The sequence below is a fragment of the Alligator sinensis genome, unplaced genomic scaffold (assembly GCF_000455745.1).
Source record: "Alligator sinensis unplaced genomic scaffold, ASM45574v1 scaffold846_1, whole genome shotgun sequence".
NCBI classification, from domain to species: domain Eukaryota; kingdom Metazoa; phylum Chordata; order Crocodylia; family Alligatoridae; genus Alligator; species Alligator sinensis.
In genome coordinates, this window is record NW_005842230.1 from 1,622,739 (window position 1) to 1,640,997 (window position 18,259).

General features: G+C 44.3%; 1 protein-coding gene across 1 annotated transcript in view; it reads right to left on the minus strand.

The window, feature by feature from the left end:
* Positions 1-17,937, minus strand: part of ATP1B3 (ATPase Na+/K+ transporting subunit beta 3) — a 44,372-nt gene extending 26,435 nt beyond the window's left edge. The window contains exon 1 of the mRNA XM_006027278.3: positions 17,886-17,937. Within this exon, the coding sequence (XP_006027340.2) occupies positions 17,886-17,922 (37 nt within the window). The 5' untranslated portion in view covers positions 17,923-17,937. The remainder of the gene's footprint in view (positions 1-17,885) is intronic.
* Positions 17,938-18,259: the final 322 nt, after the last annotated feature.

The following is an 18,259-nucleotide window of genomic DNA, read 5'->3' on the forward strand; positions in this document are numbered from 1 at the left end:
ATGGGGAGGAGGGAAGGGGTGTGGGGGCGGGTGGCAGATCAAGGCCCCTGAGGTGAGAGAGAAACTGGGCCTGGGGCAGGTGCTGCCCAGTTGGGGTGGGGCATGGAATGGAGCTGTGAGCAGCTCGCCCGGGGGGCAGATGGAGGGGAGGCACCTCCTGCTACTGCGCACACCCCCAGGGAGGCATGGGGAACACATGCCCCCAGATCTGTGCGCATGGCGAGGGCAGGCTGCCGCTGCAGGCTGGGGCCGGCACTGGGCTCTTCCTGGCGGGTGGGGGTTAGGCCAGGGCTGCCCGCCCCTCACCCTACGCACAGATCCAGGGGGACACATGCCCCCCATGCCTTCCCCAGGGGTGTATGCAGCAGTAGGAGCCACCCTCTAAACACCGTGCCTCCCAGACAAGACACTCACAGCTCTGCCCTACATCCTGCCCCAGCTGGGCAGTGCCAGTGCCTGTTCCTGTCCCTGCCCCTGGCCCAGCCCCACTCCCTCCCTCACCACAGAGGCCTCAAGAAGCTGCTGGGCTGGCTACATGCATGCTACACCTGCATGCATGCATGCATGCATACATACATACATACATGTGGCATTTATCGGCAACATTAATCGGCTACATCAGCCAAAAAAAGCTAATTGCCAGTAATATAAATTTTCCTTTTATCAGTGCCGATACAATATGGACCAACGTATCAGTGCACTACTAGTCCACAGCAACACCCTGGCTGTACAGCGTCAGCACTGCAAGTCCTCTGCTCTTCAGGGCCTCAGTATTCAAGTGTCTGTTCAGGCACCTCTGGGTAAGCTTTTCTACTCAGAAAGCAACCCAGGAAAAAAAACTCTTCCAGATCATTTAAACATCTGCAACAGACTTCCCCTCCTCCATAAACTGCTATGGACATGTGACCTGGTCCTAATTAAAATGAGAAGTGTAAGGTTAAGGAGGTAAAGGTTTTGAACACTACAGATGAGTCTTTATTATGATTAGAGAAAAATTAGTCTGAATAAACTCACATTAACAAAACACAAGATAATATTCTAGAGACAGATAGTCTGTAGCTTTCAAACATATCTGCAATTCAAAGTAAACCCTAAGCTCCACCAGAACCTCTAGCCTGATCAATTAACTCATGCAGCCTAAATGACAGAAATTTGGTCAGTCTTGTGTACTGAAAGCGTACAAATGTATGCATGAATACTACAATGAGTGGAAATCTCTTTCCCACCAAGCCTGATTTGCCTGGCTTCTTCCTGCTTGTAACAGTGTATGTTTCTGCAAGTGAACTGCAGGAGGTTTTCCAACTGAGGAAGCCATTTAGAGTAGGAGTAGTAACTGGGCTTAAAGGGAGGTGGGTGGAGGCAAGGGGATAGAGGGAAAGAAGAGACAGCTTCATTACCAAGTTGCTTCCCTTTCTATTCTGTTTAGTGTCTCCCTCTCCCTCAAACTAAATGGTATTTAGCAATGAAATCTGTTCTACTATAGCATATCAAGGCAAAACAAAAGCTAATACATGCCCATTATTCAAGCCATTTACTAAAAGTATATTTTCATTTCATGTTATCCTTCTTATTCTTGCAGGATTCACACAAACCCCAATTTTATTTAAAAAAATATTTTCAAACTCTGGACTGTTCTCTCGCTCATACTGAAATTACCTATAAACAACTAACTTTTGAAGAGTGGTCTGTTTGTAACTAAGTGATTTAGCATTCTGAAAAAACTAAACCAACATAGAGATGCTTTAACATGTATATCTCAAAAGAAAGTAACTACATGCAAGATTTTTAAAAAACTGAGTTGTAAAATTGACAGTTATGAATCTGAATGCATATTTCATGCCCAATGACCTGCTATTTTGCAAGCTTGCCTGGGAAAATAATGTGCACTGCAAATAACTGCATATATAAATGATAATCTAAAATGACAGCCCCTGTAGTAGTGCTGTTAACGCAAACCTTGGGTGTGTAGTCAGGCAGAAGGTTTTCACTTCAGAAGTTCTGTATCACAAATCAATTTGAGGGTAAAGGATGCAATTATCCATGTTAGTAAGCCACAGTAAAAAGGCTTAGCTTGAACAGTAAGCTTTTAGAGGAATTCAGATCATCCCATGACTGTAAAAAAAATGTTCCTGTAGATATGAGTATTTTTGAGCATAAAAAGTGTTAAATTTGACATTTACATTGAAGCTAGATGCCCAATCTAAACTCTGAACTCAGAATTAAGAAGGAACAGCTATTATGAATTTACCAGAGCATACTAAAAATAGCCGTCAAAGTATGCAATTTTGTATGTTGTAATATTTAGGTACAGGACCTAAACAGTCATAAGGAAATTACTAGCACATGACCAATTCAGATGAGAAGTCTTTTGGCAGATGTAAAAAAGCACTATGATAGAGGGGACAGTGCAAGAGATGGAGGGAGAATTTGCATCAGCTCTGCACCTGGGTTCAGCCTTTGGACACTCCTATTCATCTTAGATAGTAGCTATTAGATTTGGAATTCTCCTCCCATTATGTATGGAAAGAAAGTAGAAACTCTCTTTTATTTCTCTTCCACTTGTCTCCAACAGTTCGCTCATTGCTTCTTCCTCTGCTTTGAATGCCTGTCTCTTCTGCGCTCTCCTTTCCTGTATCACAGACTGCTTTTACTGCATTTCCACTTCATTGTGAAAGTTTTATAATCCTAAAAATTTACTTTAGAGCTCCACCTGTTACAACTGAAGTTAATTTATAAAATGGTAAGTTTCAGTCTCAATCCAGTTTGCATTTTATTTATGTTCCTACACACAAACCTCTTCTGTCCAAGGAACTGGGGGGTGGGGGTGGAAAGGAGAGAAAATGCAAAGCCGCAAACCTTGAAACATAAGAAAAGAGCAGCAACACTCACTGTGTGTCTAATCATTTAAATGAAATGTTCATTAGTAAAACTAAAAATATCCCAAACTGTGGTTACAAAGAGCCAACTAGTCATAAGGTACCAATCTCTTTAATTAAAAAGGAAGCTAAAGTTAGATTAAGTGATTTCCTATTACCCCTTCTGCATGGGAACAATTGCTCTAGTTGCCTCTATAATTTCAGACAGGAGTAAAGCATACTGCATGATCTTGAGAAAATGTCTGAATATAGTAGTGGTAAAACAAATGCTGTAGAGGAGGATTTGACAACACATAGCTTGTTGAGCCACTGGATCCATTCTGCAAAGCTGAAGGGTGTTGCCTGCACCTGTGCTGCTGCCACCCAGTGCCTTGGCTATCTGCTCACTAAGCTTCCAGCCCAGCGGAGGTTGTGCCGGGGCTGGGGAGCTGCAAACTGCATATGTATTTCTGCCTCCTCCCAGCTGTAGTGTGGGAACAGCTAGAAGTTGATGCTCGTGTCACAGCTGGTGGGGGAGGGAGTGGCAGTGGCATGGGCACAGCTGGAAACTACTGCAATATCTGTACAAACTGTGAAAAAGTTAAGCAATTCTGATTTCCAAGATATCCTGCAACAGTGGTTAGCAATCTCTAATAAGCTGTGCACCAGAACAACCCAGCTTCACTACAATGGAGGCTGTGTCGATTCGGTGGCAGCAACCAGGGGAGGCAGGGGCCTAAACCTACACCCACACCAAAGCAGTTTTACCACTACACTTTATAATCCCACCAACAAAAGACAAAATGAAAGAGATTAAGATCTTATTTACTTAACTGACATGACAGCATAACTAAAAAGTAACTAGCACTATTTAATTTAAAGGATTTGGATCTATTATGTATTCATACTTGAACCACACTCTAGAATAAACCAACACTGATGATGCACATAAAGATATTTTCAAAGGGTATACAGATGATCTGACAAAAATGTAAGTTTATTTTAGTACGAGTCTGACATTCCATGGACTTGTGTTAATTTGGTTCATCACATTAAAAGCACAACAAGAACAATGTAAATGATATGCACAGCACAGAGAATACTGACTTGTTGCAAGTGTAGCAGCCAGAGAGTTTTTTTTAAATAGGCTTGTATGCAAGACTCTTAAGCAGAAGATTTTAATTCACAGAAATGTTTTGGAATCACAAGGAAGTGGCTAAAATTTTGTCCTGTACTACATTACACTTTCTTTTTAAAATTTACAGAAACTATTTTACAAATTTACAACTCCAAAATTAGATCACGCACACATCATAAATCACTCTGGAATCAGACTGAACCCATCTGTCACACGTTTATTCTCTTCAATGTACTAAGTATGTTACACGGTCCTAAAGTTTGAAATGCAAGGGAGAACGTCATGGCCAGATACAAAACCCCAGAAGTTAAAAAATGCTAATTTCAAACTCAGCTCATATGTAACAAGCATCTCCTTCCTGCAAGAGTAATATTCAGTCCTGTTAACAAAGGCTGAATATTGTTCTATACTAGAACTCCCTTTGAGAGATGGAGAGTACAACCTCTACAAGCTCTTTGCCTTCAGTTTGCAAAATGGAAACCTCAAAAAGTAATCTAATGCAACAACTTTGCTCACAAATTAGTCCATGTCCACCTTAAAAAAAATCAGCATCTTATCTACAAGACTTTGGATGGCAGATAAAAATGTTTAATACAATAGATAGAGTGATATGGAAAGCCCAGTGACAATTGCACAGAAAATGAAATTTCCGTAAACCTCTAAAAATAAGCCATAGGTAGTCTGTATATAAAACAAACAAACAAACAAAAAAACAGCTCACAACTTTGTCCAGCCACAACAGTACCTTTCCTATGTCCAAAAAAAAATAAAATAAAAAATAACCCCCCCCCCAAATCAACAACCCCCCACAAAACAAACAAAAAGCCCTATCACCTTTGTGCCATTCCTGGAAGTGATTAAAATTCCCAAAATAATACTCCTTTTTATCTAGCATTAAGATTTTCTGTACCATAGTAATAAGCTTTTTATAACACATTTTAAAGACACAAATGTGTCTGCCAATCACTTCTTGACATTTTTTTTGTCAATTCTTGACAAAGGACAATTTTCTTGCCATTTTCCAGTTGGTCTAATAAAAGGTATCATTTTGGAAGCAAGAGTTCTAGTTTTTTGTCTGCCAATCACTTGCTTTTGCAGGACAATAAGGGTTCACTGATATCAGTGATTCTCAGCCAGGGTGCCACAAAACCCTGGGATGCTGCAAGATCCTTAAGGATGCCACAAAAATATTAGTGCTGTTAGGTGTGCAAATGCTTATATAGGATTTAAGATAAACCCAGAGATTTCAAATAGGAATCAGTAGCACCAAAAACATTCTGATCTGTTGAGGTCCAAGTTCTTTGCAACAGTAAAACAGTTCCAATATTTTTTCCATAGTAAGAGTGAAAGCTTAAGAGTTGGCATTTTCCAAGGAGTGCCTGCACACATGACTCTGGATCTGGAAGCAGCATACACATGCTATTAGCCTAGATACAGCATATAGGTGACATGACTATGCTGCTTCCAGTTCCAAAGCTAATGCATGCAGAGCTTGTTTATATCTCCATCTGGCCCAAGTCAGCACCAAGCATTCTTCCTGCATACAAAATGAACACTAACACCTGACTGAACACCTCACAGAAGCATTATTCTACATTAGGGTGCTCAACCACTGGTCCACAGGCCAGACCCAGCCTGTACAGCAGTGTCATTCAGCCCAGAGGGAACCCCAGGGGTCTGAAAGTTTTGTAGTGGGGGAACAGGATAGCATTAATTACTGCTGCCAAGTTTCCAGGACTGCAGGGAGCTCAAAGGGCCAGGAAGTGTGGTCCTGTACCCTAGATCAGGCCCATGGGGCTGAAGCAAAGCGATGCCAGATCCATGCCACTCATCTGGCCCACAGGGCCAAAAGCTTGAGCACCACTGTTCTATGTGTCGCCTTAAGCCTACCATGTAGGACATGGGTAACAAATGTAAGGCCCACAGGCCAGATCTGGCTCCCACAGCCAGCATAACCAACCCACCCAGTTATGAGAGGGTCCACCAGAAATTGGGGGAATGTGGCCCAGCACAGGGGTGAGTGGAAGGGAAGGGAAGGGAAGAGAAGAGATGGGATGGGACGGGAGTGACCTGCTGCAGCAGCAACCACAGCTCCCTGACCACTGGCCCTGCTGGCGCATGCCCTACGCAGGATCCAGAGCTGTAGCCGTCATCATCGTCTACGCCAGAGGCAGAACTGGCACCCCACACAAAACACATCAGTGGCAGCAGCTCCAGCTGCAGCATGGGGCATGCAGCACAGAGCAGGAGCGGCCACCACCACCAGAACTACCTTATACCCCGGACAGGAGCTGGAGCTAAATCTGCTGCCACTGCCAGAGCCACCCCGTGGCACCAGCTAAGTCTAGACCAGTCTCATGGTCCAGATCCAACCCAGGGCAGGAGGCAAGTTTTATAACTATAATATAAAACATTTCTTCCAACTTAAATATGCAAGGCAGGAAGAAAGATTAAGTGTAAAGACATTAAAATTAAGCTGCAGCCAGACAATAATAAGGATTATCTGGATAAGGAAGGGGGCAAGCTGTGGGAGGAGGTAACAAAAAGAGATGGTCAGAGAACTTTGCTGGGTCTGAATGAATTCAAGTCAGCAGGGACAGAAACTTCATCCCAGGGTACTGAAGGAACTGGCAGAAGAGCTCTCAGAGCCCTTGACAATAATCTTCATGAAGTTGTGGGAGATGGGCCAGGTACCAGAGGACTAGGAAAAAAGCCAACACAGTGCCCCCTCTTTAAAACAGGCATGTAAGACCCAGGGAATTACAGACTAGTTGGCCTCACCTTGATTCTTGAGAAGTTACTGGAATGCATCTTAAGGAAGGTCATTTGCAAACACCTAGAGAAAAGGCTGACTGCAAGCAGCCAGCATTGATTTATGAAAAACAAATAATGTAAAAGACACTTGAACTCCTTCTTTGACAAAATAATTCCTTTGGTGGATAAAGGGAATGCTGTGGATCTAGTGTTATCTAGACTTCAGCAAGGTTTTTAAAAAGGTCCTATAGGACCTTATCATAAACAAATTAGAGACGTTTGGGCTAGATAAAACTAACACAGATAAATAACCAACTCAACAGCCACAAGCAAGGGGTAATTATTAATGGGTGCATGTCAATGGCAAGAAATTTTGAGTGGAGTCCTACAGGGGTCTGTCCTGGGCCCAGGACTGTTCAACACGTTTATTAATGATTTGCTTACTGACACAGATAGTTTCTTGAGCAAGTATCCAGAAATGAAACTGGGAAGGATCACAAACACATTAAGGATACAAACTCAATTCAGAAGGTTCTCAACAGATCGAGAAGTTAGGCTGCAGCTGAAGTTTAATGAGGACAAATGCAAGGTGCTATACCTCACAGGGAATAATAAAAAACAAATATAAGGAAGTTTCATAGATTTCAGAGACATTAGGGCTGGAAGGAACCTCGTAAGATCATCGAGTCCAGCGCCTTGCCTATGGGGCAGGAAGTCAGCTAGGATCCCAGCAAAATAAGCATCCAACTGTTTCTTACGTATCCAAAGTAGGTACTTGCACCACCTCTGGGGGGAGTCTATTCCAGGTCTTGGGGGCTCAGACAGTAAGGAAGTTTTTCCTTATGTCCAGCCTAAAACGGTCTTGCAGGAGTTTGTGACCGTTGGACCTTGTCATCCCTTGGGGTGCTCTGGTGAACAGGTGTTCCCCCAGATCCTCATGCATACCCGTTATGTACTTATAAGCAGCCACCAGGTCATCCCGAGCCTTCACTTCTCCAGGCTGAAGAGTCCCATGGCTCTTAGCTTCTCTTCATAAGGCCTGTTCTCTTGCCCACTGATCATGTGTGTGGCTCTCCTCTGGACTCTTTCAAGCTTCTCCATGTCCCTCCTGAACTGCAGAGCCCAGAACTGGATGCAGTCCTCCAGCTGCTGCCTCACCAAGGCTGAGTACAACAGGAGGATGACATCCTAGGTCTTGCTTGAGATGCATCACTAGATTCAAATCAGAGTCTTGTTCACTTTCCCAGCTACAGTATCACATTGGTGGCTCACGTTCATCTTGTGGTCAATCATGACCCCCAAGTTTCTTTTGGTTGTGGTGATAGCGAGTGTAGCATTGCCAAGCCTTAAGTGTGATGTGGGTCTGCGGTTTGCACCCTCCTTTTCTGCTACGTTTCAAGGTGTTTTTATGCTTTCCTCAGAGGCACTGGGTGTTGGCTACAGCCAAGGCTGGGGACTGACTGGGGTATGCCAATGCTCCTGCTGGGACCAAAGCCATAGGTTCCAGGCTGGAGGGTCTTGTCCCTCCACTCAAGGTCAGGCTGATTACCATATTTCAGGCTGGGAAGGAATTTTACCCCATGGTCAGACTGGTATGGACTGTGCAAGCTTTTGCCTTCCTCTAAAACAGGGGAGGGAGTGGAGGACATGGCCCTCTACCCAGGATCCCTTGCGCATATATTGACAACAAGTCAGAGGAGCAGGACGTTGGCTACCGTGGATACACTGCTTTACCTGCAACAGACTAGAGCATTAGGCCTGTGTTGCCAGGGTTGATGATAGTCTTACAGAGAATGTAGATTATGAACTGCACAGAATGGTTTAAATAGGGATGATCCTACCCCAGGCAGGGGGTTGGACTAGAAGATGACCTCTGGAGGTCCCCTCCAGCCCTACTTCGCTTTAATTTTTGTCTGCAAGCATAAAACTTATCTAGTATATCCATATCCAATTACAACTCACTTCACAAATTCTAATCTTGGCTATCAGCGATATGACTGAAGCTTACTCATATCATAAATGATTGGACATAGGGATCAGCTGCAGACAATACATGCTTCAATAAATCTGAATTCATTAGTTTGTCAAAATTATCTAAGCAATTTGAACCATTTGATAAATAAGACTCTGTACATGGAAAATTTACCCATTTCAAATGAGCATTTATGCAGTATTTAAATCAGTATGCATGACTGTTTCCTACTATAAAGGTAAACAAAGGAAAGGAAATATGAAGACGACCGTGGCTTCACAAATTTCAGGATTTTCCAAGGGGACTATGCTACTTCCAGTTCCGAAGCTAATGCATGCAGAGCTAGTTTATATCTCCATCTAGTCAGCACCAAGCATTTTTCCTGCAAACAAAACGAACACTACCACCTGATATAAATACTTCTTTGAAGTGTTCATACTCTACTAGCCAATGGCCCATCAAGAATGACGTGGGACAGGGGGAAGGGGGGCTAAGATGGAGTGCCACCACCTAATGCCCCATGCTGCCACTCTTCTGCCTCTCGCAGGGAGAAGGGTTGGGGATGCCGAGGCCAGTGCTGCTGGCCTTGGCTCCCCCACTCTCTGTCTGGTCCTTGATGTGGCTTCAGAATCGTGGTGGTGCTCCCTCATGCTTGGAGCAGTCTGATTGCCTGTTTCCATCAGCCAATCAGAGTGTAAATAAAGCGTTAGAGAGAGACAGACAGAGAGACTTGGGCTTTTATAATATTAGAATATTAGGCTGCTCAACCACTGGCCCACAGGCCACATCCAGCCTGTGGAGAAGTGTCATTTAGCCGACAGGGAACCCCAGGAGTCTGAAAATTTTGTAGTGGTGGAACAAGATAGCGTTAATTACTGCTCCCCTGCTGCCAAGTTTTCAGGTCTGCAGGGAGCTCAACAGGCCAGAGAGTGTGGTCCTGTACCTTAGATAGGGCTCATGGCATTGAGGTAATGTGATGCCAGATCCAGGCACATGGCGTCAACCCCATGCCACTCACCTGGCCCACAGGGACAAAAACTTGAGCACCACTGTTCTATATGTCACCTTAAGCCTACCATATAGAACAGGGGTGACAAACAAGGCCCACAGGCCAGATCAGGCCCACGGAGCCAGTGTAACCAACCCACCCAGTCACCAGTGAATCCACCAGAAGTTTTCACATTTTTCAATGATAAAGGAATTAATGAATTGGCATTTTGACACAAATTTCTCAGAAAGGGGACATCACAACAAACATAAATTTGCATAACCAAGCTACAAACTTAAATTCTGTACATCTAGCAGCACAAAATGACAAAGGACCAGATCAAATTATGCACTGAGTGAACATGCAGTCCAAAACCCTGAGGTTTAAGACTTGTTTGTGGTGTACATGGCGTGTACCATTTGAATAGCTAGATTATTTATTAGCAAGTCTAAGAATTAAAAATGTTTCCTTTTAACACTTTAATTCCTTTCATTTAAAAAAAAAAATATCACAATACATACCTCTACTTGCAATTTAAAAGTGATTAAAAGTTAAGAGAAGTGCCCACAGCTTGACATTCTTTGCTACAGTCCTCTGAACTTTGCCCATTTCACCATAATTTGACTTCAAGAAGTTTTAGAATGGCCTGTACACAAAGAACAGTGGACACTTCACAAATTACAAGTTATAGATTTTCTATTGTAGTAGAAATGTACCTTGTAATACCCTATCTCCTTAGCCTGCAGCAAACAAGTTCACTGTTTGAATATAGCACCTGCAAGAAGAGCTCAGGATATTGCAGTAGTATAAAATGAGTAAACAGATGACACACTTTCCTTTTACACAATACTTGTATGGTTAGGCAAGACAACACTGACAACATTCATTGTGCGCGCGCAATGCATGTATGCATGTAAGTAAACAAGATGCTGCAGTGCTCTGGAATACATTTGGCAACCATATTCTGCCCACATAAATTCCTTCTCCATTTTCAAATGAAAGTTTTTCATTTAAACTGGAGCCAAAAAAAAGCACTTAAACACCTAGGGCGCACAATAAGTGCTGCTGCTACTTGTGCCTGGGGAATGCCCATGCACATGCACTCTGGCACACAAATAGTTGCCCCGGGTGGGCTAGGAGAAGCTGGAACCAGCACCTGGGCTGGCCCCAGCAGCCTAACCTAGGGTCCTGGAGGTCGCCCAGGGGTTTGACAGTGGCAACTTGGCAACAGGGAACCTGGCCAACAGCTGGAGTGTGGCTCCCACTAGCCAGGCACCAATTTTGGGCTGTGTACATTGCTGCCATATGCAGTACCCTGCTTTTGTCTAGTATTGCCTGCATTTGCGGTGCTGCAGATGGGTCTACCACACCACACACCACAAGTGCACACTCATCTGGATGCACCCCCAAACTAACTTAAGCACCTAAATTCTGCTGAAGTCCAAGAGTGTAATCCACAAAAACCCTGCCAACTGCTAAGACACCCAAGTTACTTTACTGGCAAAAACTTTGGCACTGAAAAGTTATGGCAGTGAGCTCAACTAAAATGACTGCCTCTGGGCTTGCTAACTGAGCTGAGAATTTCAGTGCTACTGGAGACCTAAGGACATTCTGGATTCATAAAAAAAGGCATCCCTTCAGTTAAGTTTTTTGAAGGGCCTGATCCAGTACATGTCATGAGGAAGCCAAACACACCAGAAAGCTTTAAGTTCCACATACACACAACAGTCAGTCCTTTCAATTCAAAAACAGTGCTGCTGGTGGTGTCCATATAAAGACTACTGATTACAAAAAACCTGAGATCTATGTCCTTCTCAGCCTGAGAGAGTCATAAGGGTCTACTGCAGTGGTCTCCAACCTTTTTAAGTAGATTACCTTTGGCATTTAAAAGCAACCCAAGATCTACTGTGTGCCACCACCACCCCCACTCCCCCCCCCCGGCCTAGCAGGTAAGTCTGTGGGGAGGGAAGGGGAGGGGCAGATCAAGGCAGAGGGAGAAAAAATTATTTGGGGGCACACCTCCCCAGCAGGTAAGTCCCACTCATCTGGGACCCCACTCAAATTACCCCTGCTCCTGCCTTTGCAGCACTGTCCCTCACCACAGGGGCCAAGATCTAGCCCCCGCCCCTTCCCTCCCCCACAGACTGATCTGCTGGGGGACACGCATGCATGCATGCATGCATGCACACTCAGCCCCCAACCCCAGCCTCAGATAGATCTTGGAGCCTCTTGGAGTCAACCAGTGGATCAAGATCACCAATGGATCAAGATCCACTGGTTGGTGAGCACTGATCTAGTGTAAGTAAACTGAATATGCCTCCACAACTCAGTGACAAATGTACCTCCATGGGGGAAAATATGGAAGGAGAAAGGGGACAGATTCATACCAGGACCTGGATGGCTCACAACATGGTATGCATTTTAGCCAATAATTCCTTGATGCAAAATACACAAACAATCCCTGCAGGTCACTGTTCTAAAAAGCTTTGGGGAACTCGTTGTGACTGGCTGGCTGCCAAAGAAAACATGTTAAAAAAATAAACCCTAAAGGGAAAGTAATAAAGTGCCTAAAGCGTACACCATAACTCTGTAAGTCTAGTAGTATGCTGTTCTAGATTGCAGCACAAGATAAGAATTCTAACAGAAAGTGTTTAAACTTCAGTGCCAACTCATTTTTTTTTCCCCAAGAGGAAATTTACAAGTCCAAAAATGCAAGTAAAGCACTTCCTACGTTTGCAAGGAAGCAGGACCTGCAGGAAAGCCTTTATTGCAAAGTGATTACAAAATCAACCCATATTATTCTGATAATTTTAAATGTATAGTATACCAGGATTCATTCAGAGGCACAAATTCAAGTTCTGCTTTGCACTGGTACCACTGGCTGACAACAATCAGCCCAGATAACAAATGGATACTTGGTCATTCAGGCTGAGAATTCAAAAGTAAGGAATGTGATGCTAGCTACATCATTCCCGCATGTGCTGCTGGCTAAAGAAACTCATGCTTTAAGCATGCTATGTGAGCCTTGAAGAACTTTTGCCCCACCCCTGCTTCCCCATCCTTTAAAATACTTAAGACTTACTAGTGCTACTTTAACAACACTAATTCAAGATCAGATCCAGACAAGGATAGACCAAGACAGGAAAGTGTTCTTTAATGGGAAGCCTACCTGTAAATGCACAAAGATGCACTGATGACCACTTACTAGATGCTACTTTTAATATAATTAGGGACCTACCTAAACCATGGCAAGACAAAGGAATTTTTGTGGGCCACTCACAGTGTGCGGCACCAATTTCTCAGTCTTTTCAGAGTGACACCCCCCCACCCCCACCCCCCCATTGTCCAAGAGGCCCGGCAACTCTGCCGCTTGCTGCTGATTGGCCAAGAAGCCAATCACTCATTTTCAGACTTGCAGTGCTGCAACACTACAGCTAGCTTCTTAAAAGATGGTGCCAAAAATCCATTCACTTCCCTGATTGGAGCCTTTACTGAGTTTTCATCTATAGTTCAGCCTCTCAGTAGCTCTCTCGCAAACCACATGCACTACAGCTGCAGGGACTGCTGCACTCTCTTTGTATTCCAGTAAGCTTTTTTTTTTAAAAAGGCAATTCTGCGCAAAATTGCAGAAAACACCATTTTTCACAGTGATCGCAGAAAATGCCATTTTTTGCAGTTTCTATTAAAATCATGAAACCATGATTTAAGTAGGTCCCTAAATATAATATAATGATAACTTAAGTAAGGGAGGGTGTTAATTTAAAGCCAACTAAGCTTTAGGATGCCAAGAGACTGTCAGCTTCTGATTAAGTTCCATGTCTAGACAAGCCCTAATTGCTAGAAACTGACTGTACGCTCAGTACCATAAAACAAACAAGGCCCCTACCTCAAGGCATTTGCTGACGGATGGTAGCAGCTCCATAAAAATAACCCTTTGAAGTATTTAAATGATGCCAGGTATTGAATCACTGATTCATCAGCGGGCTCTGTGGTGCACCTGGTATCATGTAATGCTTGCATGTTCAGTACTTATTGAAGTAACATCATCTTTATGAAACACATATTGCAATGAATACAGTATTTTAAATGTAATATGGGGTATATGATTCATAGATATAGGGTTGGAAGGGACCTTGTAGATCTTCTAGTCTGGCCCCCTGCCCTGGGCAGGAGAGAAAACTGGGCTCAAATGACCCCAGCTAGGTAAACGTCAAGCCTCCTCCTAAAGACCCCCAAGGCAGGAGCCAGCACCACTTCCCTTGGAAGTTGGTTCCAGATCCTAGCCACCCTGACTGCGAAGTAATACCTTCTAATGTTTAGTTTAAACCTACTCTCTAACAACTTACGGCCGTTATTCCTTGTTATTCCGGGAGGTGCTTGGGGGAACAAGGTCTCTCCCAATCCCCGCTGGTCCCTACCAGTAAGTTGATAGATGGCCACCAGGTCCCCCCTCAGCCTTCTCTTGCGAAGGCGGAACAGGTTAAGGCCCCGTAGCCTCTCCTCATAGGGTCTGCCCTGCTGTCCCCAGATCATGTGAGTGACCCTCCTTTGGACCCTCTCAATGCTGTCCACATCCCTCCTAAAGTGCGGCGCCCAGAACTGGATGCAGTACTCCAGCTGTAGTCTGACCAGTGTTGCATAGAGGGGGAGGATCACCTCCTTGGCCCTGCTTGTGATGCATCTGTGGATGCACGACAAGGTACAGTTAGCCCTACTGACCGTGTCCTCGCATTGTTGGCCCATGTTCATCTTGGTTTTTCACCTAGTCATCCAAGTCGCTAAAAAGGAAATTGATCAGTGCGGGCCCAAGGACCAAGTCCTGGGGGACTCCACTGTCCACTTCCCCCCAGGTTGAATATGACCCGTCCACCACCACTCTGAGTACTACCCCTCAGCCAATTTGCAATCCATCTGACTGTGTAGGCATCAATGCCACAGTCGCCTAGCTTTTTAATGAGAAAGGGGTGGGAGACAGTGTCAAAGGCCTTCCTGAAGTCCAGAAAGACTACATCTACCGTGACACCTGCATCCAATGATTTTGTGACCCGACTGCAGAAGGCAATCAGGTTAGTCTGACAGGAACTGCCCCTAATGAACCCATGCTGGCTGCCCTTAAGCATCATCCCTGATGCTGGCCCATCACAGATGTGCTCCTTGGTAATCTTCTCAAAGAGCTTCACCAGGATTGAAGTAAGACTAACAGGCCTATAGTTGCCTGGGTCTCCCTCTTCCCTTTTTTAAAGATGCTGAATCCCTGTAACATTACTTTTCACTATTTGATTAGTAAGGGATATAGCTCAATACATTTCAAAACAAAACAACAAGATGGCATGAAGTAAAACACTTCAGTGGGGACAGAAGCAAATTAGTAAAAGCAATCAGTACCATGAACTGATAACAATCATGATCTAACTGTAGTACTTCCTAACATGCTATATTAGTGGATAATCCATTACTATAATTGAAGATACTATAGCAAGGATACGCACAGAAGATAAACTGAATGTTTTCAAGAAAAGTATGTGCTATACAATGTCTGATACTTGAGTAACAGAGCTACTTGGAGTCAGTCCAGCAAGTACACCTGTCTTATAGTAGTTTTAGACAGCTGAACATCAAGTAAAGTATTATATCCCTGTGGCGTTTGAAAGCTGAAAGCATCAAAAAAGTGGTAAAAATGCTAGATAGTAAAGACATCAACAGACATTCTACCCATTCTTTGGGTGCAGCCAGCAAGACAACTTATTTTAGCTTCTGTAAAACCCATAGAGCTAAAAAAAAGTTGGTAAGTCTTCTCTTTAAATGTACCCAGACTCTAACTTATTTTATACCCATTTCTGCCACTTGAAATAATCCTTCAATACTGTCAATACATTTTAAGGCTATTATAAATATCTTTTAATTTACCTAGATTTTTTTGTATAAAAAAAAATTCCCCCATTTTTCACAAGTAATGCTAATGAATATTTATGTCCATTAATACTTTCCATTACATTCACCAAGTTAGCTTTTGTAGAATTAGTACTTCAGCTTTAACACATCCAACTGGACCAAAACTGCAGCAGTTGAACTTCTGAAGATCTGCCACCAAGTGACAGAACCAGTGTACATCACTTGACAGATCAGTTCCCAGTGAAACACCAGAACTGATTTCAAGACATAAGCCTTCCCGTTTACACCTTCCATTGCATTAAAAGGACCAAGACTTGCACTAATAGTGTACTTTCAGAACAAACTTAAACGCCCAAAGAACAGACACTTTGCAGCAACTAGCCTAAAGCTAAGGAAATGCTTTTCCACAGGATTCCCCTCCAAAGAACCTAGCCTTTCAAAGACAGAGGAGAAAGAGTTGCATATACAAAGTGAAGGAAAAAATCTGCAGTTTAAGAGCAAATATAAAGTCCAGCCTTTTTGATCACGCATAATTTCAATGAGATGAGTAATTGGCAGGGATCGAGGTTTTCTGTTTGCTGCAGAAAACCACTTTTTTTTTTTTTATATATATATAAAGGAGAAAGAAAGCAAGCAGAAAAACCACAGGCTTTCTCCTTTAAAGGAGAAAACCATGGAAAATCATGGGTGCCCCTTGGAGGCTGGCAGAGTTCCAACCTGCAAGGGGCTGCTTGGGGTTAGAAAAAGCAGAAGGATGGCAATCAAGCAGGGGGTATCACATGCACATGCATGTGCACACATTCACATGGCAGCCAGGCAGCGCAGAAAGCAGCTGCAGCAAGTTCCCACAGTGGAGGGGGGCTTCTGGTAGTGGTGCCAATAGCCCTGCCCAGCTCTGCCCTCCCACACTGGGTCCCCACCCACTAGGCCACACAGCCCGCAGGACAGCCCGCATCCTCCTGCCCCCACAGACTCCACTCCAGTCATTCTGCCCCAAAGTGGGGGTTCTGCTCCAGCCAGCCTCGCTTGGGTGCTGCTGGGACAAGTAGGGGGCTGCAGACCATGGCGCTGTCCCAGTAGCCTTGGCAGCTAGGGGCTCCTCTGTGCAGCTGGACCTACATCCTGGTGAGCAAGAGAGGCAGGGGAGCTCTGATTTTCCACAATTAAAATAAACCAAAAATCAAATGCCAAAGTATATAGATATTTATAATTTATGATAGTGATTTAGGCACTGGTAAGATTCCAAATTGCTTTACAATTGTAAATATATCAATAAAACATTGTGCTCAACTGATACTTACTTAGCGGTGTTTCATTTTAATCACAGAAGAACACGGAATTTGGAAATTAATGAGAACTTTGGATTTTTTTTATTTTTTTTTTTAAATCAGAAACTTTGCTATTTAAACCCTGGTGACCACAATCAGAGACAGTCTCTCTGCTACACTATGCTCTCCTGCACTACCTAAGCAACACAAAAGGAGCAGGAAGAATTACTGCCCTGCTGCATATGTCCCTGTTATGAAGGAGTTCAGAAAAAGCACAGATTCTGCCCCGCTCCGACCCCAAACAATCTACCATTATGTCAATGCCAAGGAACCGCTAATCTGCTTACCATACACCTATTATCTGAATTCCTATTACAGAACTAATTAGAGTAAACAACATTATATAAAGGTCCAGGGAGTATTTTAACCAACATATTTACTGAATTCATACTTGAAATGAGACTTAATCTTTTACTGTAAAATCTGTTCACAAAATAGTTACTCAACTGCTAGGCATGTCATTTATGTCATGAAAAACGAAATCCAGATGTGACCACTAGCACAAAAATAAGCCAGGCTAGTGGTATTAAAAGTCAGTCTAGCTATAAAGATAGAGATGGTTGGTTCTTTTGCCCTTCAAAGACCTGAAGCATGCCCAGCACCCCCCTCCAGCCCTGCCTCACAAGATGATTTCACCACACACTCATTCAGTCAACCCACGCACTTGAAGGAAACCTGCTGATGAACTGCCTTAACAGAAGAGACACACTAGACTGACAGCAGCAGAGTGGAAATTTCCTTTCCTTCTCTATTCAAGCAGCAGGGTCTCATTTCCATGTGAATACAGGGCAGCTCACACCAGAGCCCAGCTCTTGACAGACACCAAGGAGACCTTGGCACCACAAAGGCAGGGCACCCCCCCCACGCATGTTCTGATGTCGGCTCCTCCTAACCATTTCAGGACATCATTATTCATCGAGTTTATCTGGGCCCGGCTGCGTTGGGCAACTCTCTCTACCCCGTGCCGTGATGTCTGTTGGTTTTAGCAGCACCATTCCTGAATCTCTCGGCTTCACCAAAGCGGGAGGAAGAGGCCGGGCGCCCTCCGGAGCCAACACAGCTGCTCGGCCTGCAGGATGCTTCACCCCTCGCGTCCCCCGCTTCACCCCTCGCGTCCCCGCTCTCTCCAGAACAAACACTGGCCCAAGAGCCAAATATTTTGCCTCCCAGCAGAGACGCCCTCAGCCAGCTCGCGGAAGGGGAAGGGAGGCGACGGGAAAACAAAAGCAGCGGTTTTTTGCTGGCCCGGGCGAGGCTGCAGGGGCCGCATGAGCTGCCGAGCACCCCCCAGGAGGGCCCCGGAGGCTGCAGCAGTAGGGAGCGCGCCACGCG